The sequence below is a fragment of the Bufo bufo genome, chromosome 1 (genome assembly GCF_905171765.1).
Source record: "Bufo bufo chromosome 1, aBufBuf1.1, whole genome shotgun sequence".
NCBI classification, from domain to species: Eukaryota; Metazoa; Chordata; class Amphibia; order Anura; family Bufonidae; genus Bufo; species Bufo bufo.
In genome coordinates this window covers 160,248,876-160,275,121 of record NC_053389.1, presented here as the reverse complement: position 1 = coordinate 160,275,121, position 26,246 = coordinate 160,248,876, and the positions used below count along the sequence as shown (strand labels likewise).

Here is a 26,246-nt window from a genome sequence, read left to right as displayed (position 1 = left end):
ATATATTAAAACATCCTTTTTCTCAGCAATGCGGGCACATATGAACATAGGACCAACACAGATGCCTTCAGCTGCCAAGTGCACATGTAACAGGTCTGCCAGTCTCATAGGTACAAATCTGCTGACAGCTGCCCTTTAAAATCCCCCCATCCTCTTGGTACTGGGTCATACAACCCCGTCCCTCCATCCTAGACCAGGAGAGTCTGGCACTAGTTTGCAATGTCCTACCAACATGCCAGCTCTATAAGGTGGTCTAGCTTGAGCTGTGCTCCCCTCAGACCCCATAGCTATAAAGACTGGCTATGCTGAGGTCAGGCTGTCCTCACACATTAGATCCTTTTAAAAGTGGTGGACATGTTAGGCCCCTTTCAGATGAGCGAGTTCCACGCTCCGGACTTGCAGAGTGAGTATGCGGCAGCTCCCATCCTGTCCTCCCAACACTGACTGGTCGCATGGCATTATATTGATTTATGATGCTAATGCTGTCAGTGTTATTCAATACATTCCTGAACTGTAAGGGTTACATACCGTCATAAATCAATAGAAAGCTATGCGACCACGGCAGTGCTGGGAGGTCAGGACTGGAGCTGCCACATGCTCACACTGCAAGTCCGGAGTGTGGAACTCGCTCGTCTGAAAGGGGCCTTAACAAATATCTAGTGGTTGTGACCAGATTGTACATTGCCACAGTGTATTTAACATGTTTCATAATATGTCTTCAGTCAGTAGATAGAGACAGCACAGGGTAATTAAATTAAATTAAATTAAATTGGGGTTAAGTATTGACCCATTTTGTCCATGCAAAACCACTTCCACTTGGAGGCTTGCGCTTGTGTGTTTCCACATGGTTTGGATGGAGAGCACATTAGCGTCCGCGGCCTGCTTGTGATTTATTAGATAAATGTTTACTGCTGGCTTTTAGCAAAGCATACAGTAATTCCCAGTTTAGAAGGCAGGCCACATTACAAATCTCAATGAGCTCGTGTACATGCTCCGGCAACTGTGTTTTAGTACCTGCCATGCTTCCTTAATCACTGATCCTGCAAATGTCTGAGGAACTATGATGAAACTTCTGTCTCCAAGACGTCTCCTGATAAGGAGCAGCAGTAATTTGTGCTTGAGATGTAGTGAAGAGGCACAGGGTATCCACCCGAGCAATAAAGAAGCCTAGTTTTTGGCTCCTGGGCCCTAATGTAAAATCTGAACCAGGGCTCCACAACCTATACTCTTTGGAGCTTTTTTTATTCAGCGGTGATCTTTCAGGGTGTTTTCATACCGAAGTTTTTGCTGTTGTTTTTCTGCACTTTTGTACTTTCAGTGGCACTTTTTTCACATTTTTTTTTCTTTCTGTAAAAACACCATCTCCAGTTGTCAGGAGAACATATATGGGAAATATGAAACACAGTACGAGTGTTTTTTGCTCCTGGCATTTTTGTTCATTAGGTGTCGTTTTTTGTCTTTCTTGCTTCTTTTCAAAAACACAGCATTCTGTAGGTCTTGGCTTTTTTAGTCAATTTGCCAACACCTCCATAGGAGAAAAACACCTTGAAGAAAATGCTAGTGGTAAGACCCACTGTGTTAAAAAAAAAAAAAAAAAACAGCAAAAATCACAGATGCCAAATAAAAAATACTTGTGCTTATTGTGCCTTTTTTATGTAGGTAAAAAAAAACACCAGAGCCAAACTCATGTGTGTAAGCACCCAAAAAGGGGTTTTATAGGATTATAGCCATTATAGCCAAACTGGGGGGAGGGGGGAAATGGAAAATCACTGAACAGAGCTAGGATGCCAGAACAGAGCGGTGGGGATTAGGTGAGTATCAGTTTTTCAACAGGTACCACATACTCTGGGGCCTGGCTAAAAATGGACACTATCCTGGAAAACCGCTTTAAGTTCCTCAGGGGCAACTTCAAGCTCTGCCTCCTGTATAGCTAAGCCAATGCTCTAGAGTGCATGTACATAAAACATTTTCTTGGATTTTGTGCATTTTTTATGTGCTTTTTGAAATCATTGTACAATCATGGGAGAAAGATATTTTCCCCTTTTAATGTCACTTGCCCTGTAGAGTTGTATGGGAATGAAGCATTGGAAAAAAAAATGCCATGCAAAAAAACCATTAAAAAAGGCCAACACTCATTGCACGTACATTTTTTTTGAAGCCGCAAAAAAATGGAGGTCTATAACATAAAAATGCCAGGCAAAGAGGGAAAAACACCAGGCCCAGAGCATGTTGTGATATAAAAAAAATGCACCTCAAGGGTGAAAAAAATCCACTACAAAAAAAAAACGGCTATCCTGCATATAATATTTCCCATTTATTATATTGCGTTTTGCTCCGCATCCCAGGACGGAAAGCAAACCGCAGCATGCTTCTCTGGTATGAGAACGGAATGGAATGCATTTTGGAGCATTCCATTCTATTCAGTTACGTTTTGCCCCCATTGACAATGAATGGGGACAAAACTGAATCGTTTTTTTTCCGGTATCAAGACCCTATGACGGATCTCAATACCGGAAAATAGAAACGCTAGTGGTGCGAAAGTAGCTTAGTTGTCTTCCTTCACGCCAATATCTTGCGTAGAAATAATCCCGTAAGCCATTAATAAATCTGGTGCATGTTATGTTTCCTGTAAGCCATGCCTTCTTTTTGAGGTGCTTCTCAAAAGCCCCAAAAGAATCTAAACCACATAATAAATCTGTCAGTCAGCTTGTATGCCAGTTTTTCAGCCAGAATTGTGGCGCAGTTTGCTTAGTAAATCTCCTCATAGTTGTAAGTATTGTAGAAAACTTTAGAAGACGCAAACTATAAGTGTGATCTGAATGAGCAACAGCAAAGTTTTCAAAGTTTGTAGTAGTTCACTAGGGCTCTAAAGCTTCAGGCTCAAACCTTATGCAGCTCACACATTGACCTTTCCTTCCTCTCACCATTTATGCCCAGTATTACGGCTTTGGTTTTTAACTGACCGGAAACAGCTCTCGCCCCCCAGTATGCTGAATTCATATTGCCACCTTATGTTCTACCTCTTCTCCTGCAATGTAAATCCTAAGAAATTGTTCTGGCGTAGAGATGATGAAAAGGCCAGCGACATTAGCCATCATTAGAAGAGAAATCATGTATTCCTCACAGCCGAGATGCACATAATTAGAAAATAGAAAAAGGTCAGATCTTGCCATTATCAACTCAATCAGCCGCAGAGTGCCACGCAGTCAATTAATTCAGCATCTGTGTTTTTTACAATCCTGTGCACGTCTTTCGGTGGCCTGTAACTCTTCAGGGGGACAGATATACTGCTTGGCCAGGCAGCGACATAAATGAGAGCTGAACAAATGATCTGAGCTAATTGAGAGATTTATGTCATTCTGTGGGTCTGTGTCATAGAGATAGATCTCCATCTCCTCTGATTTTACACTGTACATAGAAATAAGCTTTTCTATCATCAGGGTTATTCGCCTACATACCATGACAAAGGAACAGTGATACATCCATAGAGGGAAACACAGCGCCCCCCAAAAATTCTGCAATCTCAGAAATCATAAACGTTTGTTTGGTGCATGAGGTTCTCGTCGCATGGCAAACAGAGTCCTGTTAATTATAGGTTAAGGGTTTTTTATTGCAGCAAAACTAACATGTTTCGGTAGAAATTACAAAGTTGTCAGTAAAAAATTTTTTTTAAAAACCCTGCAGAGCTACAGTATATTCAGATGGTGTAGTTATACAGTATTGCAGATTTTATAGTGAAAACTGTGCACCGCTCTTTCTGAATGCCCCCTCGCAGGCTCAGGTTTGCGTTCAGCTGACTGAAAGTATCTCGCATGTAAGCTGTTTCTTCATTTGCCATATTTATTGCAGAGACACATAAATTATGGGGTCCTGTCTGTTCCTGCTCATAGTCATCATTTTTATTGTCTTTTTATAAGTCATTAAAGATCTTTCAATCTGAAGCACCAAACAAATTCACCACGGTACACAGCTCATTAATCTGTGGACAAGTGACCTCCCGGACCGCTCATAGGGGGGTATTTAAAGCTGTTCTTTGAGGGTCAAAGTGACGTTTAAAATGACATTATTAGGGAAGTCCTTGTGACCACATGTCTGCTGCTCATCCTGTGTAGACTTAAAGGGGTTGTCTCACCTCAGCAAATGGCATTTATCATGTAGATAAAGTTAATACAAGGCACTGACCAGTGGTGTACATAGAGAAGTAAGGGCCCCATAGCAAGGATCAAACCAGGCCCCCCACGCAGGACAGAAGGGTTTCTGCCTAAACCCTTTTCAATGACCCTCAGGCCATTTTTCCACTGCTCCATTTGCTAAATGTTGTTCCTTTAGAAGGTAGAGTCCTGACCAAGTTTTTACACCCAGTAGAAGAGGAGACGATCCCAACTGGGCCCCCTCTTGCCCTGGGCCCCATAGCAGTCGCATAGTCTGCCGCAATGGTAGTTACGCACCTGGCACTTACTAATGTATTGTGATTGTCCATATTGCCTCCTTTGCTGACTGGAATAATTTTTCCATCACATTATACACTGCTCGTTTCCATGGTTAGGACCACCGTGCAATTCATCAGTGGTGGTCGTGCTTGCACACTATAGGAAAAAGCACAAGCCTATGTCCCAGCCACCAAATAGGCCGGTGCTTTTCCCTATAGTGTGCAAGCACGACCACCACTGATGAATTGCACGGTGGTCCTAACCATGGAAACGAGCAGTGCAAAATGATTCCAGCCAGCAAAGGAAGCAATATGGACAATCACAATACAATAGTAAGTGCCTCGTATTAACTGTATCTACATGATAAATGTTTTTCTGTGCGCACTGTTAATCTATAGACACCGGTCCTGTGCACTGAAGTGCAGTACAGTGTCTGGCTCCCGACCTAAAAGAACAGGCCAGGTGCAACTGATATATGTGCACTCAGCGTTAGGCCTCATGCACATGACCGTAGTTTTGGTCCATGTCCGAAATGTGTTTTTTGGGGATCGCACCTGGACCCATTCCTTTTTACGGGTCCGAAAAAAAAGGACAGCACACGGATCCGCATTCGTGTTCTATCCGCATCCATGTGCCTGTTCTGCAGATTTATAGAATATTTCCAGTGATGGGAGTGAGAAAATTGTGGAATAGACATCATACAGATGATTGGGTCTGCGTACAATCTGCAAAAAATGCGGATCAGACGCAGACCCAAAATGATGTTGTATGTATGTAGCCTTACATTCTGTTTTAGGCTGGCTTTTGTGGCAGACATGCTGTGGATTCTACTCTTGGCATTTCAGAAATTGCTGCAAATTTAAAATCTACACTGCATGTTAATTTCTGCATAGATGTTTTTTACACAGTGTGTAGATGAGATTTGTTTAAGCTTGGGGCTACACAGCAATTTTGGTTACAACATCACATGACCAATGATCACCACGTAGAAGTGCAGCCACTAAATTGAATAGGGTCGCTGCATTACTCGCTAGGTGCCATGACTGCTTCTTCAAAATCCCAAAACATCCGGCAGTGTTGGATTTTTTTTGTGCAACTTGCGAGCAGGGTTGCCAATCAAAATTTTTCTTTTTTCTGGACAACTTATTCCAAAATCACAGATAGCCAACATTTTTTATGGACAAATTGGAATATCATAACGAATAATAAAGGTTATACGTAATACATGTCAATAGCTCAATATACTGATAATAACTCATTACCAGCATTTACTGTGAGCTGTAAAATGATGATAAATACCACCAAAGTAATCTAGTCAAGCACCACCAGCCTCAAAAATATCACAGAAACATCAATTTTTTATTTTAATGGACACAGGAAAAACGTTGCCTATTTTTATGAACTATCCAGAAATTTCTGGACGGCTGGCAACGCTGCAAGCCCATTCATTACAGTGTCCGCACTGTTAGGCCTCCTGCACACGACAGTATTTTTTCACGGTCCGCAAAACGGGGTTCCGTTGGTCCGTGATCCGTGACCGTTTTTTCGTCCGTGGGTCTTCCTTGATTTTTGGAGGATCCACGGACATGAAAAAAAAGTTGTTTTGGTGTCCGCCTGGCCGTGCGGAGCCAAACGGATCCGTCCTGAATTACAATGCAAGTCAATGGGGACGGATCCGTTTGACGTTGACACAATATGGTGCAATTTTAAACGGATCCGTCCCCCATTGACTCAATGTAAAGTCAGGAGTCCCTATTATACCATCGGATCGGAGTTTTCTCCAATCCGATGGTATATTTTAACTTGAAGCGTCCTCATCACCATGGGAACGCCTCTATGTTAGAATATACTGTCGGATATGAGTTAGATCGTGAAACTCATATCCGACAGTATATTCTAACACAGAGGCGTTCCCATAGTGATGGGGACGCTTCTAGTTAGAATATACTACGAACTGTGTACATGACTGCCCCCTGCTGCCTGGCAGCATCCGATCTCTTACAGGGGGCTGTGATCCGCACAATTAACCCCTCAGGTGCTGCACCTGAGGGGTTAATTGTGCATATCATAGCCCCCTGTAAGAGATCAGGGGCTGCCAGGCAGCAGGGGGCAGAACCCCCTCCCTCCCCAGTTTGAATATCATTGGTAGCCAGTGTGCAGCCCCCACCCCCCCCCCCCTCTATTGTATTATCATTGGTGGCCAGTGTGCGGCCCCCCCGGCCCCCCCTCCCTCCCTCTATTGTATTATCATTGGTGGCCAGTGTGCGGCCTCCCCTGGCCCCCCCTCCCTCTATTGTAATATCATTGGTGGCCAGTGTTCGGCCTCCCCTCTCCCCCCCCCCCCCGATCATTGGTGGCAGCGGAGATTCCGATCGGAGTCCCAGTTTAATCGCTGGGGCTCCGATCGGTAACCATGGCAACCAGGACGCTACTGCAGGCCTGGTTGCCATGGTTACTTAGCAATATTACAATATTAGAAGCATCATACTTACCTGCTGCGCTGTCTGTGACCGGCCAGGAGCTCCTCCTACTGGTAAGTGACAGGTCTGTGCGGCGCATTGCTTAATGATCTGTCACTTACCAGTAGGAGGAGCTCCCGGCCGGTCACAGACAGCGCAGCAGGTAAGTATGATGCTTCTAATATGGTAATATTGCTAAGTAACCATGGCAACCAGGCCTGCAGTAGCGGCCTGGTTGCCATGGTTACCGATCGGAGCCCCAGAGCGATTAAACTGGGACTCCAATTGGAATCTCCGCTGCCACCAATGATCGGGGGAGGGGGGGGGAAGCCGCACACTGGCCACCAATGATATTTATACAATAGAGGGGGGGCCGGGGGCGCCGCACACTGGCCGCCAAGGCTAATACAATAGAGGGAGGGAGGGGGGGCTGGGGGGGCCGCACACTGGCCACCAATGATAATACAATAAAGGGAGAGAGGGGGCTCTGGGGGAGGCCGCACACTGGCCACCAATGATATTACAATAGAGGGAGGGGGGGGCCGGGGGGGGGGCGCACACTGACCACCAATGATAATACAATAGAGGGAGGGGGCCCGGGAGGGCCGCACTGGCCACCAATGAAATTAAGACTGGGGAGGGAGGGGGGTTTGCCCCTGATCTTTTATAGGGGGCTATGATATGCACAATTAATTGTGCGGATCACAGCCCCCTGTAAGAGATCGGGTGCTGCCAGGCAGCAGGGGGCAGTCATGTACACAGTTCGTAGTATATTCTAACTAGAAGCGTCCCCATCACTATGGGAACGCCTCTGTGTTAGAATATACTGCGGATATGAGTTTTCACAAAGTGAAAACTCATCTCTGGAAAAGCTTTTATGCAGACGGATCTTCGGATCCGTCTGTATGAAAGTAACCTACGGCCACTGATCACGGACGCGGATGCCAATCTTGTGGGCATCCGTGTTCTTTGACGGACCCATTGACTTGAATGGGTCCGTGAACCGTTGTCCGTCAAAAAAATAGGACAGGTCCTTTTTTTTTGACGGACAGGAAACACGAATCACGGATGCGGCTGCAAAACGGTGCATTTTCCGATTTTTCCACGGACCCATTGAAAGTCAATGGGTCCGCGAAAAAAAACTGAAAACGGCACAACAGCCACGGGTGCACACAACGGTCGTGTGCAGGAGGCCTTACACAGCGTATACACAGTGGGGGGACGTACCCAAGAGGAGAACAGCCATGGTGAAATCACATTCTCCTCGCCTGGCACAATCAGCATTAATGGAGACAGCCTGATGGTCATCCTCTCTCCATCCAGGTCTGACTCCAGTCTGCTGATGATGCAGTAGATAGACGGTGAGAGGCAGTCCGTTTTCCCATTCTGAATCTTCCCTATTACCCAAATTGATTTAGCTAATAGGTTTATATTATGGAATTGCTGTAAACTTTTTCCTTCACTAAGAATTCTTTAATATAACATTATGCAAGGTCTATGCTGCAATTTTGCGGTATTATTCTAGTTCTGCAATCTCGGAAGCAGCAGCATTGTACAGAACCGTTCACATTAAAGGTAGCAATGTGTGTCATGTTGTCATTTGACCTTTTCAGATGGTGAAGGCGATCCAGGTCCTGAGAATCCATCTGCTGGAATTGGAGAAAGTAAATGAATTGTGCAAGGATTTTTGCAACCGGTATATCACCTGCCTGAAGACGAAAATGCACAGTGATAATCTGCTCAGGAACGACTTGGGCGGACCCTATTCCCCTAACCAGCCATCCAACAGCATTCACACACAGGTCAGAAAACGTGTTCTGTTTATAGTGTCTTTTATCTGCAGTGACCAGTATTTCTGTCTGTGGCATTCCTACATAAACATGGTATATACGGTAAAAATATACACATACCTAACCACAGTCCTATGGGGCTTGGCATAGGGGCAACTAAAGCAACTACATTTTTTTTCTGGCTTTGATTTTTTTACGTCATTGCTTTCCCGATACCAAGCATCCTTGGTGTTGATAGCATCATGGGCTGCTATTCACATACTGTTATTTTCCTTGCGGTTTTTCATGGAAATTTTCATCCAGAATAGGAATGGATTCTGAAAAATAAAAATACCTTTTGGATCCATTTCTACCTTTATAATTCATATAATGTATTTTTCGACTATAACATGCACTGGACTATAAGACGCACCTAAGATTTGGAGACGGAAAATAAGAAAAAAAAATATTTTCCATCAGACCTCACAGCAGACTCCCAAATTAGATCCCCATTCTTCATCAGACCTTAGACCCTCCTCAGACCCCTAATCCTCATCAGACCCCCAATCCTCATCAGAACTCAGATCAGACACTAAATCAGAGCCCCAAGATCCATCAGCCTCAGATCAGACCACCCAGCCTCCATCAGCCTCAGATCAGACCACCCAGCCTCCATCAGCCTCAGATCAGACCCCCATCAGACGTTACAAAAAAATGAAATAAAATAAACTTAACTTGCTTGCTCCTTACAGCGCTGCACATTCATGATTAAGGTATTGGTTGATACTCCGGGTCTTCACCAACACTTAGCCCCACCATTCCCATACCCGTCTACCCACCATTATCCCCCCAAAATAACCACACCACTCATCAAATGGATTTAATTGGCCACAGCAGCCATTTATTATTAATATAAATACATAACATATATAAAACATAACCGCAGACGAAGGAGGTCCTGGAAGCCCCAAATTGTCCACTTACAAACCACACGGCAAATCCACCTTGCCTCCAGCCGCAGTATACAAGCTCGGAGACACCCGGTGGTGGACGCCTCGCCAAACCGAACAGGTAAGCCCCACCATGAGAGTCCAGCCCCCACCATAAGGGGCCCTCTCAACCTCAAATCCCGATCCGTAGTCCCAGCTTCCAGTACCTCCTACCGCCCCGACTGCAATGATATACTTTTTCCCCCACCACAACAAACAACCCACATAACCGCCTCTTATTGCCTTATATCCAATAAAATTAATATCCCCGTTATCAAACCAACACGCCTCTTTCCATCCACGAACCTGGCTCGTTCACCTCCTTATCTCACCCCCTCACTACTTCCAAATATATGGGAGGGTGGGTGGGAGTTTTCTTTTTCCACAAAATGGCACCCCTCACCTCAGTACACCCCCATAAATAGCCCCCCAAACTCCTCCCACTATAGCAACGCCCCCCACCCCACCATTCAATTCAAATACCTTAACCCCTTAACCCCCCAGACCCTACAACCAAACCTAATCATGCTGGCCTACCCTTAGCTGCGCCCTAGTCCGGCCAAACTGGACTCACTGCTCCGTGCATCACTTCTTCCGTGTCTTGCTTTGTACTGTGACCTGACAGCACACAGCATCAGATCATAGTGCGTGCCTACATGCACTACATCCTAACGAATGCTGCAGTCATGACACAGTGCAGATCAGAGCCCGAAGGAGACCATGGAGGGTGAGTACATCCAGCGCAGCGCTGTCCTAACCTCCTGTGCATCCCGCATGCTGATGACCCCTTCCATAATGGAAGTGATCATTAGCATTTGGACTATAAAACACACTGTCACTTTTCCCCCACTGTTGGGTGGAAAAAAGTACGTCTTATAGTTCGAAAAATACGATATTTGTTATCCCTCTGGACTCAAAGCCTTAAGGAGATTTTCCTGATTTGCGTCAACCTCCTTTAATATAATAATTTATGAAGGTAGGTGTAATTGCATAATGTATTTCTTTTACCTGTATTGCTCTTGTCTTCTGTTCTGGGCTTTGGTCACATGACCATGTCCATGCAGCTTTTTCTTATTTCTTGTAATGTTATGTCCATGGGCGGAGCAGTGATTGGGGGTTCCTATTTTATAACCTGGGTGGGAGGAGCTATAAACTAGCTGTATGTTGTTAGGGGCAGTGCTGGAGGTGTGGCACAGAAAGGAGAAGAGCATCAAGGAAACTCCATTTTTGGGTAAATCCATATTGCCAACTGTCCTGAATTTGACAGGACTGTCCCTGATTTTCAGAGACAGTTCTGGCAAATTTGCGCTTTCTTAGGCCAAAAATGGGTGGGGCTCACACAAACACCCATAAATGGGTGTTGTCAGAAGCCTCTTCTTCCCAGGTACGGGGCTTATGAGCTTAGTTTTTGAGATTCAGATCAGGGGCTGATTTAGTAGCGCTGGTGTTTCATACGGTAATCTTATAATAAAGATCCTTGGAATGATGTGCCAAAATTATAATAAATAATAATACATTTGGTACATCTTGAGCTGCCTGAAAGCCAGAAGAATGGGATCTATGCTTGCTATTAGCAAGCGTAGATTTGTGCTACCTTTTATGCCATTATCTGGCTTTAAATGTAATGCATTTGTCAAACTGTTGTTGGCCACTCCCATTCCACGGGACCCCACCCACTATTCTTACAACTTTTGAAAAGTGATAAGAAAAGGTGAACATTTTCCATAAAATTGCAACAAAACTGGTGCTAATTGAAAACTAAATTCTCCAACAGAGTTAAAGGAGGATCTGTCATAAGGATCAATCCTATTAAACCAGACATATAACCTGGTTGGGTTGATACTGCTGATTAAAATGATAGCTGTATGAAGATAATCTGATTAGCCATTCTGGAAATATTTTACCATTGCCTTTTCTCCGCTGCCAAAAATTTTACTGCACATTCACACACAATCATGTCACCCTCCACCTGGATGAGGATGATGTCATCAGATATCTCCAGAACCGCTAATCAGATTTTCTTCATACAGGTATTGTTTTAATCAGCAGGATCAACTCTGAAATAAATGGGTTTAATAGAATTGATGCTGATACGTCCTCTTTAAAGTATAAAATTCGGGCTCTCTGCAGCACCACTAGGGGGAGCTGATTGTATACAGTTTTGTTATTGAGTTCTGCAGTATGTTAGTTGCATTTCCTATGAATAGGAACGGTTCAGCTAGATCTTATTTCTGCCAGCTGCTCTTCCCTGTGCCGTCACCAGAACACAGGCTTCTCTCCGTGTCTTTTGTTGACAGCTCTGATCCAATCCGCTGCAGGGAATTTGACATTTCTGATAAGGGCACATTAGATAACTGCTGTACATAGCATTCACATAGAAGCAAAGATTTCATTTCACTTACAGATTTTCTACTATGAGACCTGAGATGCAGCTTTACTTTCATATGCATTTCTGCAGTCTTTTCCGTGGCGCTGACCATTGTGTGATGCCTCCACGCGGCGCTCCCAGCCCCATCATTCCCAGCTCTTGATCCAGCTGTCACACTTCCAACAGCTTTTGTTTTATGTATTTTATGAGCTGGAGAGAATATTTAAATATTGCATGTGCTGGCAGCAGAACGAGGTGGGGGAGTCGATAATATCTAGAATATTTGATGTGCTCTACATGAAAAAGATGAATTTATTCAGAACACAAATTTCTTTCAATTTTTACTTTTCTTTCGGGAAGGCCTTAAAATATCCAAATAAATAATGGCATAAAAAACCTAATTTAGCCATCCTGGAATAACAAAGTCACTTAATCACTGATTTTAAAAGTAGAGAGAAAGTGTTTTTTTTTATTTTTTTGTTTTGTTTTTTTTGTTCCTTGTTTGCTAATATCCTCTGGAAATAGACTTCTTATCCCTTCCTTGCTTATTGCAGTTTCCCTTATGAGCGAAATTAGCAAGAAACTTGCATAAAGGACGACAATAATTGCTCAACGAGCATCTCGTTTGTAATTTATTAGCTTCTATTATTGCGGGTTGTCATAGCAACAACTTGCATCCAGGGCGACAAGAGAGATGTTAGATATGAGGCGATGAGACTGCGAGCTCAGGAAAATGGAGATGCACATTTTTATCAGTAATTTTGCTGAAAATAGGAAGTGAGAAGTTAATGAGATGTAAAGCTGTCCTGTGGCTGTTGTGAATATATTTTTTTTAACTGTTGATCTAATTAGAATGCATTGGTCAGGAAACATAATGAGGATTTAACTTTTCACAAACACCTCAGATGACAGCAGAAAAGAGATATGTGTAGCAATGGCAATAATCAGTTGCTGTCCGTCTCTACAATGATCCAATTGAACTTGGATCTCAACGGGTTGGGTCTGTGATAAAAATCATTAATTGGGCTCGTCTTAAAATAAAATGTCATTGGCGGCAGCAGGAATGAAATGAGAAGTCTTCCTTGTGATCTACATCTCATCCGCTTCCCTCCTTATACTTCAAAAAAACAGCAAGCGGCACATCTATTGCTCCATGGTAAATTTTTTGCCTACAAAAATTTTGGATGCTGTGGTGGTGCTTCCACTATAGAGACCATAGTTACCCAGCTTACAGTGCCAATTATAGGACCCCGAAATCAGAGTCACAGGACCCACTATATAGTGCTATTCACTGGTCCACTATACAGTGACGGGACCCCAATAAGAGTGACAGGCACAGGCCCAGAGCTTCTGGGGTGTGTTCACACTGCGGATCTTACTGACGAAATGTTGGTGTGGATTCTGTGCCAAATTCCAGTGGCTGCATGGTGCCTGCCACTCATTGTTTTCAATGGGAGTCTGCGCAGCTGTTCACAGATGGTGGTTTAAAGGGCTTGTGCAAAAATGGGGTCTTTTTTGGCAAATGCCCCCCCAAACACACACACACACACACACACACTTGGCCGGGCCTGTAAAAGAAAGATTACCTACCTGCTTCCCAGCACTGACTCCCCACTGCTTCTCCTCTAGGCCTGCAATGCTTCCTCGATGTCAACATCCGGTTTAACAATGCCACAGCCAATCACTGGTCGCAGGAGAGACGAGATCTCTTTGTCTCATGTGACCATTTGTCAAGATGTAAGGGGATCTGGTCACCACCACGGTCAGTGATTGGCTGCAGCGATGTCGAATTGGATGTTGACATCAAGGGAGCCCAACGGAGCATTGTAGGCCTAAAGGAAAGGGGTGGGGAGCCTGTGCCAGGAAACAGGTAATCTTTCCTTTACAATACTGGGCAAGTCGGGAAGGGGGGAGGTGTAAAAAAGACCCCATTCCTGCACAAGCCCTTTAAACTACCAGCTGTGAACAGCTGCGCAGACTCCCATTGAAAACAATGGGAAGCAGACACCATGCAGCCACTGGAGCTTTGGCACAGAATCCACATCAGCAGAAAAAAAAAGCTCTAGGCCTGTGCCTGTCATTCTTATGGGGGTCCTGTGGCTGTCACTGTATAGTGGTCCTGTGAATGGCATTACATAGTGGAGCCTGTGACTCTGATTTTGGTGTCCTATAATTGGCACTGTAAGCCGGGTCCTATGGTCTCTATAGTGGAAGCACCACCACAGCATCCAAAATTTTTGTAGGCCAAAAATTTATCATGGAGCAATACATGTGCCACTTGCTGTTATTTTGGAGTATGTCAAGGAGGGAAGCGGATGAGATGCCCCATAAGAAAGTGCATGCCCTCTGAGCTGCCAGCTTGAAATAAATCTAGCAGAGTCATTGCAGCAATGAATGGGGAGATCTCTGGATCCATGTGAGGTACATGGCTGGTTCTAGCTTTATTAGAAAGAGATTGTCATGTACTATATGATGTCTGGTTTTCATTCTTTACATTACTCATGGGATAACCCCTTTAAAGGGAACCTGTCATCTGGATTTTGGGTATAGAGCTGAGGACATGGGTTGCTAGATGGCCGCTAGCATATCCGCAATACCCAGTCCCCATAGCTCTGTGTGCTTTTATTGTGTCAAAAAAACGATTTGATACATATGCAAATTAACCTGAGATGAGTCAAAGCTTGAAAATATGACTCTTCTCTGGTCACACAAGATATGACACTTTTATGTTAATTTGCATAAAAGGCGTGAAGTACAAAAATGCATAATACTTATAGAATTCGTCTGCAAATTAAATTAAAAGTGTAATTTATATGTTTAGGGTAACACAATGAACATTTAGAAACGGTCAGTGAGGGTAGCATAGCAGAGGTGACAGGTTCCCTTTAAGAAAAAGTTACTTGTTAACAAAGGAATTTGACCTTATGAGAGCTAATATGCCTGACAATGATAGGTGTCTAACAGTAGGTTCCTGTCCCAGAATGCAGTAGAAAACTGGATTACAATCAGTTTGTGTCAGATCTTCTCCTTTGAGTTTGCAGATTGGGATCCATCAGTACTAATATAAATGTAAAATTAAAGGGGTTATCCAATTTCTCCAAAAAAAAAACACATGTGCCGGGACCCTCACCGGTAATATACTTACCCTACTCCCGGCGCTGCTGCTTCTCCCTGCACATGGATGAAAACATCTGGTGTCGGGGGAGCAGCCAATAACAGGTGGGGGAAGAGCCTCCCTAGCGTCACCCGCGATGCTAGGGAGGCTCGTCACCGCCTGCCATTGGCTGCTCCCCCCCTTCCATCCCGACACTGGATATTTTTATCCTTGTGCAGGTAGAAGCAGCAGCGGCGATGCGCGGACCAGGAGCGGCGCTGGGAGTAGGGTAAGTATATTACCGGTGAGGGTCCCGGCACATGTGGTTTTGTTTTTGAGAAATTGGATAACTCCTTTAAGGAGTTGCCTACAGAAAGCTTTCCGTCCCCTTACATTTTTAACCTCCACGTAAATGTACAGTCTGTGATTGCCTTTTTCCAAGGGCTCTAAGAGTTAAGAAATGTAATTACCCACAAGGAGTCATCATCTGTGGTGGAACAGATGGTGGTGACTGATAGAATTTGGTGACCTGGAGACCTACACTCTGGCCAAAGACCTGAAGTAGAGAAGGTGCCAGTTTTTCTGCGGCCCCCTCCCTTCCCTGCTCGCTGTGTGTGAATAAGATGTTTCTGAACAAATACATTCTTTTTGAAGTCATCGAGTTTCTAGGGAAGCAGCAGATCTACTTAGCCACTTGGATGGACATGTGTTCAGTTTCGGCACAGCATATTGGTATTTCATGTACGTAAAGTAATAAAATGTGAGCACAACGTCACTGAGAACCTTTGATCTGAGGAAACCGAATGTAAACCCTCTTGTAAGGGTGCTCATACTATAACTTCACCCAAAAGCTGACTGGAAAATGGTGGTCTCTTGGTATGAGCACTGACCTACCAATGGTAACAAGGGTTTTCCTGTTGGAAACATCCTCAAACGTTGGTAAAGTCAATGGAAGCATGACTGGTAGATGTCTAGATTTAGAACAGTGGTTTGATTTGTGGTGCTGTTTGTCTTTTCAGGATCTGTTACAGAACTCCCCCAGCTCATTGTCTGGCCTCTCCACCAACCCACAAGGAATCGTAGTGCCGTCCTCCGCCCTTCAGCAAAGCAGCCTCTCCATGACAACCGTCAACTCCTCGCAGGTTGTATCAGGTGGGAAAATGTCAAACTGAAATGCCTCATCTTGTACAACAGGAACAGAGACAGAGCTACAAAAGAAAACGCACTCATATATACATGACAAGTCCTCTCAGCCTAATTTCTGGAACCGTAGATGCTTAGGTTAGCCTTCATTAAAGAGGAAATGTCAGCAATCCTGACAAGTCTTCCCATGAAATAACAATTCGGGAGCAGTTTTTCTTAGAACTTGTGTTGTTGTTCCTCTATTATACCTCCTTGAAATCTACACATAAATGGGCATCCCTGTTGTCCCCTGCGCAGTCGCCTATATTATCAGCACTGATTGGATAGTGCAGGCATAAGGACATGCCTCTTTGACAAGGGGAATGGTAACACCCACTTGTCAAGTTATTTATACATTTCCAGCAGGGGCAAATTGAGACCTTAATGTGGCCCCGGAACAAAAACCTAAAAGTGGCCTCATGTTTTAGGCGGGTCCAAACTGACAGAAGGCAGGGCAACACAGCAGGGCCAATACATGTGGGTGGGGCCAGCAATACTGTAGTGCCACACAAAATACCATCCCAGCAGAACCAAATACCACAGTGCAGCACAAAATACTGCCCCAGCAAAACCAAATATCACAGCGCAGAACCAAATACTGCCTCATCAAAACCAAATACCACAGTGCAGCATAAAATACTGCTCCAACAGAACCAAATACCACATTGCAGCATAAAATACTGCTCAAGCAGAACCAAATACCACAGTGCAGCACAAAATACTGCCCCAGCAGCACCCAAAATCACAGTGCAGTAAAAAAATACTGCTCCAGCAGAACCAAATATCACAGCACAGAACCAAATACTGCCTCAACACAACCAAATACCAGAGTGCAGAACAAAATACTGCATCACCAGAGCAAAATACCATAGTGCATCATTTAATACTGCTCCAGCAGAACCAAAAACCACAGTGCAGTAAAACAAATACTGCCCCAGCAGAACCAAGTACCACAGTGCAGCATAAAATACTGCTCCAACAGAACCAAATACCACATTGCAGCATAAAATACTGCTTCAGCAGTACCAAATACCACAGTGCGGTAAAAAATACTGCCCCAGGAGAACCAAATACCACAGTGCGGTAAAAAAATACTGCCCCAGCAGAACCAAATACCACAGCACAGCATAAAATACTGCCTTAGCAGAAACAGATACCACAGTGCAGCATAAAATACTGCCCCAGCAGAACCAAATACCACACTGCAGCATAAAATACTGCCTCAGCAAAACCAAATACCACATTGCAGCAGAAAATACTGCTCTAACAGAACCAAATACCACAGTGCAGCATAAAATACTGCTCCAGCAGTAGCAAATACCACAGTGCAGCATAAAATACTGCCCCAGCAGAACCAAATACCACACTGCAGCATAAAATACTGCCTCAGCAAAACCAAATACCACAGTGCAGCATAAAATACTGCTCCAGCAGTACCAAATACCACAGTGAGGTAAAAAATACTGCCCCAGCAGAACCAAGTACCACAGTGCAGCATAAAATACTGCTCCAACAGAACCAAATACCACATTGCAGCATAAAATACTGCTTCAGCAGTACCAAATACCACAGTGCGGTAAAAAATACTGCCCCAGCAGAACCAAATACCACAGTGCGGTAAAAAATACTGCCCCAGCAGAACCAAATACCACAGCACAGCATAAAATACTGCCTTAGCAGAAACAGATACCACAGTGCAGCATAAAATACTGCCCCAGCAGAACCAAATACCACACTGCAGCATAAAATACTGCCTCAGCAAAACCAAATACCACATTGCAGCAGAAAATACTGCTCTAACAGAACCAAATACCACAGTGCAGCATAAAATACTGCTCCAGCAGTAGCAAATACCACAGTGCAGCATAAAATACTGCCCCAGCAGAACCAAATACCACACTGCAGCATAAAATACTGCCTCAGCAAAACCAAATACCACAGTGCAGCATAAAATACTGCTCCAGCAGTACCAAATACAACAGTGAGGTAAAAAATACTGCCCCAGCAGAACCAAATACCACAGCGCAGCATAAAATACTGCCTTAGCAGAACCAGATACCACAGTGCAGCACAAAATACTGCTGCCCCCGCCGCAGTGTTCAACTGTATTACCATCCTCATCAAGTACATGATGCTCCTAATATTAATTGCAGCTGAGAAGAGGGCTCGGGTGGCCCCCAGGGCATTGTCCCTCCTGCAAATTTCCCTGTGAGGTCTAGGACCCGTCCGCCCCTGATTTCCAGGAAGTATTACAGAGGATTGACACAAAACACAGTTCTAAGGGTACTTTCACACTAGCGTTATTCTTTTCCGTCATTGAGTTCCATCCTAGGGGCTCAATACCGGAAAAAAACTGATCAGTTTTAGGCTACATGCACACGACCGTTGTGTGTTTTGCGGTCCGCAAATCCGCAAAACACGGATGGCGTCCCTGTGCATTCTGCAATTTGCGGAACGGCACGGACAGCCTTTAATATAACTGCCTTTTCTTGTCTGCAAAGCGCGGACAAGAATAGGACATGTAATATTGTTTTTGCTGGGCCACGGAACGGATGACAGCACTCCGTGTGCTGTCCGCATCTTTTGCGGCCCCATTGAAGTGAATGGGTCTGCATCCGAGCCACCAAAACTGCGGCTCGGATGCGGACCAAAACAACGACCGTGTGCATGAGGCCTTATCCTAATGCATTCTGAATGGAGAGCAATCAGTTCAGGATGCATCAGGATGTCTTCAGTTCAGTCTTTTTGCCAGGACGGAGAAAATACCGCAGCATGCTACGGTTTTCTCTGTCCAAAAAGACTGAACACTTGCCGGAATGCCGGATCTGGCATTAATTTACATTGAAGTGTATTAGTGCCGGATCCGTCATTAAGTGTTCCGGCAAAAAAAATTATACCGGATCCGTTTTTCTGGATGACACTGGAGAGACGGATCCGGCATTTCAATGCATTTGTCAGACAGATCCTCATCCGGATCCATCTGACAAATGCCATTAGTTTGAATGCCTGCCAGATTCCTCTGCCGCAAGTACCCTAAGTATTGCAGCTAGCAGAGTATTGGCGTCCGTGACTGACGGTGTCCGCCTCATTTGTATGTCTTATTTCATCTATGGAGAGTGCCGCCATCTTATCCGTATAAAGTTTTCTTGTTAAGTGTGGGTGGCGGCACTCTGCTAACTTCTCACTTTGTCTGCAGTGACATTGTTTTCGGTGAAATCGTTGCTTTGTGTAGTGTCTGCTCCACGTCATTATTATTTTTCTTTATTGCTATGCGCTCTCAGAGGAGAGGAGGGCGCCTGTGTATAATACTACAAATCTCTCATGATGTGGGATGTATTATTCATGAGGGAGAGATCCGGAGTCCTCTGCGAAATATTTTAACCCCTCTGAGTCCACGCTTTGTTTACATAATGGCCATTGCATCTCCTTTGCTACCAAGCTGGAAACATGTGGACCAGCTGGGGTTTATATTACTTTTTTATTTTTTTTGCAAGATTATGATTTCGGTTTTCTTCATTTGACTTCTTCATAAGGAAATTACTATTTGATAATGAGTTGTGTTAAGTAAATGCGGCATGGTAAAGGGGATAACATGACATATCACTGGGGCGGGTCATAGTAAAGTGCAGCTGATATCCCTCTGTTCTGCCACATCTGATTGCTGAGTATTACAAGAGTTGCCATGCAGAATAGAAAAGTCAGACTTCAGAACAATAGGCAAAGTAGACAATAGCAGAACTGCTGGCATAACATTAGATTTAACACATAATGTTTTAGTCACTTGCTCAATTATCCTGTAGATTTGGTGATAGACTAAGAGATGATTTACAAAGAAAATGTAAAAAAGCGATTAATAAAACTGTGTGGTAAAAGTCCTGTCAGCCCTGAATATAACACAGTATAAATCAGGATCAGTAAAATATAAGTAATGTATGTGCACAGTGACTCCACCAGCAGAATAGCGAGTGCAGCTCTGGAGTATAACAGGATGTAACTCAGGACCGGTACAGGATAAGTAATGTATTTGCACAGTGACTCCACCAGCAGAATACCGAGTGCAGCTCTGGAGCATAATACAGGATGTAACTCAGGATCAGTACAGGATAAGTGATATAATGTATGTACACAGTGACTCCACCAGTAGAATAGTGAGTGCAGCTCTGGAGCATAATACAGGATATAACTCAGGATCAGTACAGGATAAGTAATGTATGTACACAGTGATTTCACCAGCAGAATAGTGAGTGCAGCTCTGGAGTATAACAGGATGTAACTCAGGATCGGTACAGGATAAGTGATGTAATGTATGTACACAGTGATTAGAGTGTGCAGCTCTGGAGTATAATACAGGATATAACTCAGGATCAGTACAGGATAAGTATTGCCATGTATTACACAGTGACACCATCAGCAGAATAGTGAGTGCAGCTCTAAAGGGTAAGTTCAATTTACCTCTGCAGACTTTTCTGTAAATCGATGGTGGATTGAACTGTGTTTTATCCTATGCATTGTAAAGGGTGAAGACTAGAGTGAAAATCTGCGGCTGTTCCTCACAAGAATGAGCTTGCAGCAGATCTGAAATGGCCTAATACATGATGTAATTCAGGAACAGTGTTAGGATAAGTAATATCATGTATTTATAAAGTGACGCAACTTATATTAAAGGAATTCTATATAAACCGTTCAGTCATAACATTAACACCGCGGACGGGTGACATTGATTATCTATGACAATGACACCTACCGGGGGTGGGATACATTAGGCAGCAAGTGAAAAGTTAGATTTTGAAGTTGATTTAATGGAGGTTCTAAAAATTGGCAAATGTAAGGATCTGAGTGACAATGGCCAAATCCTGATGACTAGATGACTGGGTCAAAGCATCTCCAAAACAGCAGGTCTTGTTCCTGGTAAGCAATAGTTGGTACCTACCAAAAGTGGTTCAGAAAGGACAAGTGGTGAACAGACAACAAGGTCATGGGAGCCTAAAGCTCCCACAGAAATGCTACTGAAATAGTTTCCACTGATAAAGAAAGGTGCCAGAACATATAAGGAAACATTTCTCCGAGGTTTTACAGAAAAGTGGTGTAAAAAAGTCACATGCCATAAGTGTTATAATTTGTGACTTTTTGTGCTGTGACAAGAAAAGTTGGTGAGGCTTAGCGGAAGAGTATGGGACTTAATGGACCTATGGATTTACTGGCGTAAATTATAGCCGAAATCTAGCTGTAAATTATAGGTGAAACCTGCCTCTTAATGAATAGAGTGAATCTTTTTTCTCCAGCACACAGACTGGCGTATGAAATGGAAGTCTTAGTACATATGCCTCACAATGCATAACAGCTTGCTGTGTATAGGACTACATTGTCCCTTGTCTACCACCAATATAGCAGAAATTGGGCACATGAGCATCAGAACTGGACCATGGAATAATGCAAGATAGTGGCCTGGTCTGATGAATCTCATTTTCTTTCACACCATGTGGACAGCTGGGTGTGCGCTTGTCACTTACCTAGGGAAGATATGTCATCAGGATGCACTATGGGAAGAAAACAAGTTGGCGGAGGCAATGTAGTATTCTGGGAAATCTTGGGTCCTGTCATTAATGTGGATGTTACTTTAACACTTGCCACCCACCTAAACATTGTTACAGACCAAGCACATCCCTACATGGCAGCAGTATTCCCTAATGGCAGTGGCCTCTTTCAGCAGGATAATGTGCTCTGCCACAGTGCAAAACCTTTACTTAGTGCTGGTCTTGTCTTATCCACTAAATTACCCATATACTGACCAATCAAACACCATGGAAGGATCTGCTGTTGGCCGTTGCTTTGTCACAATATCCCAGACTTTGATTCTTCTTGTGTGAACTGCACCCATAACAAGCTTTCAAGAAGGAAACCATCTGATCTACTTCTTCCATTGCTAATACCTGATACTTCATGGCAGCACATTTGAATGAATTTCATTACTGATCTTCCTCCCTCCTCCAGATGTACCATCATTTAGGTGGATGACCTTCTAGCGTACGACTAGCCCAGTTGTTTATCAAACATATCTTTCATTTTCATGGTCTTCCCAAACATATTGTTTCTGATAATGGGGTACAATTCACTTCTAATTTTTGGAGATCACTTTGTTGGTTGTTGAAGGTGGACTTGGATTTCTCATCTGCCTATCACCCGCAATCCAATGGACCGTTTAAAGAACTAAGCAAATTTCGGAGAACTATCTGCACCGATTTGTTTCCGCCAAGCAAGATGATTGGATATCCCTACTCCTGTGGGACAAATTGCGACATAACATTCCAATGAGTCTGGCAACATGTCACCTATATTGTTAATGCTCAACATCCTTGCCTAGTGATTTGTCCACTGAGGTACCGGTCACAGGTGTCATGACGAAAACGTTTCTACAGATCTGGCAAGATACCAATGCTTCCCGGAGATGAGAAATGAAGAATTCCTCCACAATTTTCTCCTGATGACATGAGTTTGGTTGTCCCCAAGAAATATCCATCTGAAATGACCATCCTTTAAATTCGTTTCTCAGTTCTTGGGGCCCTTTGAAGTCATTTCCCAAGTTAAACATGTCTGTTACAAGCTCCATCTGCCACTGTCTCTCTGTATTACAAACTCCATTCATGTGTCCCTCCTCATGTCACTACCAGAGCTTTGGGACGTTCTCACAGCTCTGTTTCTCCACCCCTGTGATGATGTCACTACTAGAGCTGGGAGGAGTTCTCACTACTCTGTTTACTTTTGGTTTCTTTCACCACAGCTGTTCTTCATGTGTTTGATTTCCCTCTCTTTATATCACCCCTCCTCCTATGATAGGATGTGGATTATAGTTCTCACTTCAGTTGTAGCTCTTGCTTTAGTTTCTTCACTTGTGGCTATCAGTTCACTGGACCTGTGTTCTGCTGCAGCTAGCACTCCGGATATTGCCAGCCTGTCCTTGGATCCGTCTTCTCTGCGGCTGCAACACCTCCAGCTAAGTGTGCAGACATTGTTGTGTTCCTGTTTATTTCTGACTGGATCTGAGGTGGCCACGGTTCCCTCCATATACTGAGTAGGGCACTGGTGGCCGTGCCCCTTCCACTATTGTAGGGGTTACAGTGGTCATTAGTCTTAGGCACGTGGGCATGCCTCGTTCCGCCATTGGGATCCGGGCATGTGCTTTAGCAGAATAGGGAGAGCATTGAGGGTCGGACAGGGGTCACCCTTTATCCTCCCTAGTTCTGGGTCCAGTCAGTAGCTCTGTACTGTGTATTACTATTGTTGCTCACATACAGCCGTGACACCTCAGACCTGTGGTATTGAACTGCCACTACAAACCTTCTTTTTCTGTTCCTGACAGTGCTAAGGGTGAGTTTCTGCAGTATGTTAGACATAAAGAAATTAAGAGGCAAGACCTTTTTATATTGAGGATTGGAAGGGTTCTGGTCTGGAGGAAATGTCTTGGGAACCTGCGGAAAACATCAGTGCTCTGGTTCTCCTGAAAAAATTCCTGCCACAATCCAGTCCTAAGAAGAGAGAGTATAAGTGGGTGAAGGGGGGGGGGGGGGCTGCTACAATGGCGGCCCGTGCCCAACTCTTACATGACCCTACGTCCTGCTTTATTGGTGGTCCGGACCCACGTGCTTTCTTCTGCCACCTGCAGCGAGTCTGGCTGCCAGCACTCCATGTACCCGCTGCTGTCCCTCTGGTGCAGACCAACGCCTGCACTCTCTTTCAAAATTTGTCCCATACGGCGCCAGTGCCCGCACATCCAAATTCTTCCCCAGCTGGTATGTAGGACACCTTCCCTGTGAGAGGGTTCCTGAGTTTTAGGTTCCTAGTCTCTAGTTAACCCGCGAATATACGTATTCTATCTGACTGCCCATGTACCAAACTTCTGCCTTACAACTGACTCTGATTCTCTGTTGCAAGCCCTGACCTTAGCTTGTTTCCTGTTTTGCTACACCTTCCCTGACTTCAGACTTATTTCTAAGTTACTTTTGAATGCTGCCTGCCCTGACCTGACCTTGGCCTGTCTCATGATTTAGAATATTGTCTGACGGTGCTTCGGGCTGATGTATATGACCCCTATAGATCAGCCACCAACTACACCAGAACTATCTCAAGTGGTAGCGGCCTGGTGGCTCCCCTGCAGCAAACACCAGATCTCATTTTCAGCGACAGGAAACATTTGGTGGAGTAACTGCTAAAGGAGGATCGAAAGGTTATTAAATGCAAGGGTTCACTCACTTTTTCCCTACACTGTTAAAGATTACTCAGTGTTCTCAATAAAGGCACGGTACAACTGTGTTCTAAAGATCCCTTTACATAGGACAACAGAGCAGCAGATTGCGGGAGGGAAGCATTCCATCCCGACAATCTGCTGCTCGCTGGTGGAGGAGATGGTTGCATTTACATGCAGCAATCTCCTCCAGAGTATACGGAGGAGTGATCGCTGACGCCATCACTTTTCCCCATACCGACTCATTGTTTGCCGACAGTAGATCGTGTTTACGCAGCACAATCTGCTGTTGGCAAATGGCGATTTTTGTGTAGCACAAACGATCAGATTACCCGATACACGAGCGTTTTGCTCGTTCATTGGTGGTACATTTACACCGCCAGATAATCTCTAATGAGCGTTCCTATGAACGCTCGTTAGCAATTATCTTTAAGGGCCCTTTACTTTACTCAGACTGTGTTTGTACATTTTATCAGTAACCAATGCAGAAATCCAGGTAATTGAAAATGTTCACTTACTTCTTCTTGCAACTGTATGCAAATTATGTGCTGTAAGGGTGTTACAAACATGGAGCACATCTGTATGAATATACAATGAATGCTGATACACATGCTTTTTGTTGGCTTTTGGGTTGGCAGCACACTTAATGTCTGATCTCCTGTATTTTGTAGGAGGTGCACTTTACCAACCAGTTGCAATGGTAACATCCCAGGGACAAGTAGTAACTCAAGCTATCCCACAAGGAGCAATTCAAATTCAAAATGCACAGGTAAATTTAAATGACATGCGTCCTATGCTTTATAATTGATGAATATATGGATGTCACATATTGTGAATAATATGGTTTTTGCAGCAGAATACCGTAGTGAATTGATATGGGTCACAAAAAAGCAAACAGCACATTTTTAAAGCGTATATGCACTTTTCCAACCTCATTGTATTGCTCCAAAGCATTTAAAATAAAGAAAATATAAAATAAACTAACAGAACAAACAAGAATAGGCAGTTCTATGGGGGTGCCGGCGGGGTGTATTGCGGATCCGCAATACATTATGGACATGTGAATGGACCCTTAATCGAAAATCTCCTACCTAATTGGGAGTTTCTGGACAGCTCTGGAGGGAACTGGGAGGTAGAGGCACCTGGGCAATTGCCCCTTTTCCACTCTGTTCAATTTGACCCTTTATAATGAGAGATTCAAAAAGAATTAAAATAAATGCAGATGGGTGTTACCTCATATGACAGGATCTGCTGCAAAAAATGATTGCAGCATGAAACTAAAATAAAACTGTGAAATCTCCCTTTAAGACTGGTTTTCTGTATTGTAGCCGGGTTGCAGGGGCAGTAGCAGTGTTTTTCTGATTTCCTGGTGCTGGATCTTATTTTCGGCACTGTACAGTAACCACACCTGTCACAAATATTGTCGAACAATGTGCAATGATGTCAGGAACATCCAAGCTCCAGAGAGACCCCAAGTAAAATGTGAGTTGCCTGTTGTGTCTCTGGGGCTGTCCCCAGGCACTCAGTAAAGAGCCAGAAGCTTATTTGCAGCTGCTCTTTTGAGGAGGAAGGCACTTTCAGAATTGGCGGCCTGTGTTTCACCTCTGCAAGAAATTGAATGATGGATGAAGAGCTATAAAAATGTCCAGGATGCCGGCTTTGTTTATGTCCATAACTGTGCTTGATGGGCTGCTGAAATCCATTCATAAATGAAAC

The 26,246-nt window shown here is 44.1% G+C and overlaps 1 protein-coding gene across 4 annotated transcripts in view; it reads left to right on the top strand.

Annotated features, from left to right (window-relative positions):
- PKNOX2 (PBX/knotted 1 homeobox 2) overlaps positions 1 to 26,246 on the top strand; it is a 394,029-nt gene that overhangs the window by 336,850 nt on the left and 30,933 nt on the right. For all 4 annotated transcript variants that reach the window (XM_040431114.1, XM_040431111.1, XM_040431113.1 and 1 more), the window contains 3 exons: positions 8,503 to 8,691; positions 16,129 to 16,261; positions 25,202 to 25,299. In XM_040431114.1, the coding sequence (XP_040287048.1) occupies positions 8,503 to 8,691; positions 16,129 to 16,261; positions 25,202 to 25,299 (420 nt within the window). The remainder of the gene's footprint in view (positions 1 to 8,502; positions 8,692 to 16,128; positions 16,262 to 25,201; positions 25,300 to 26,246) is intronic.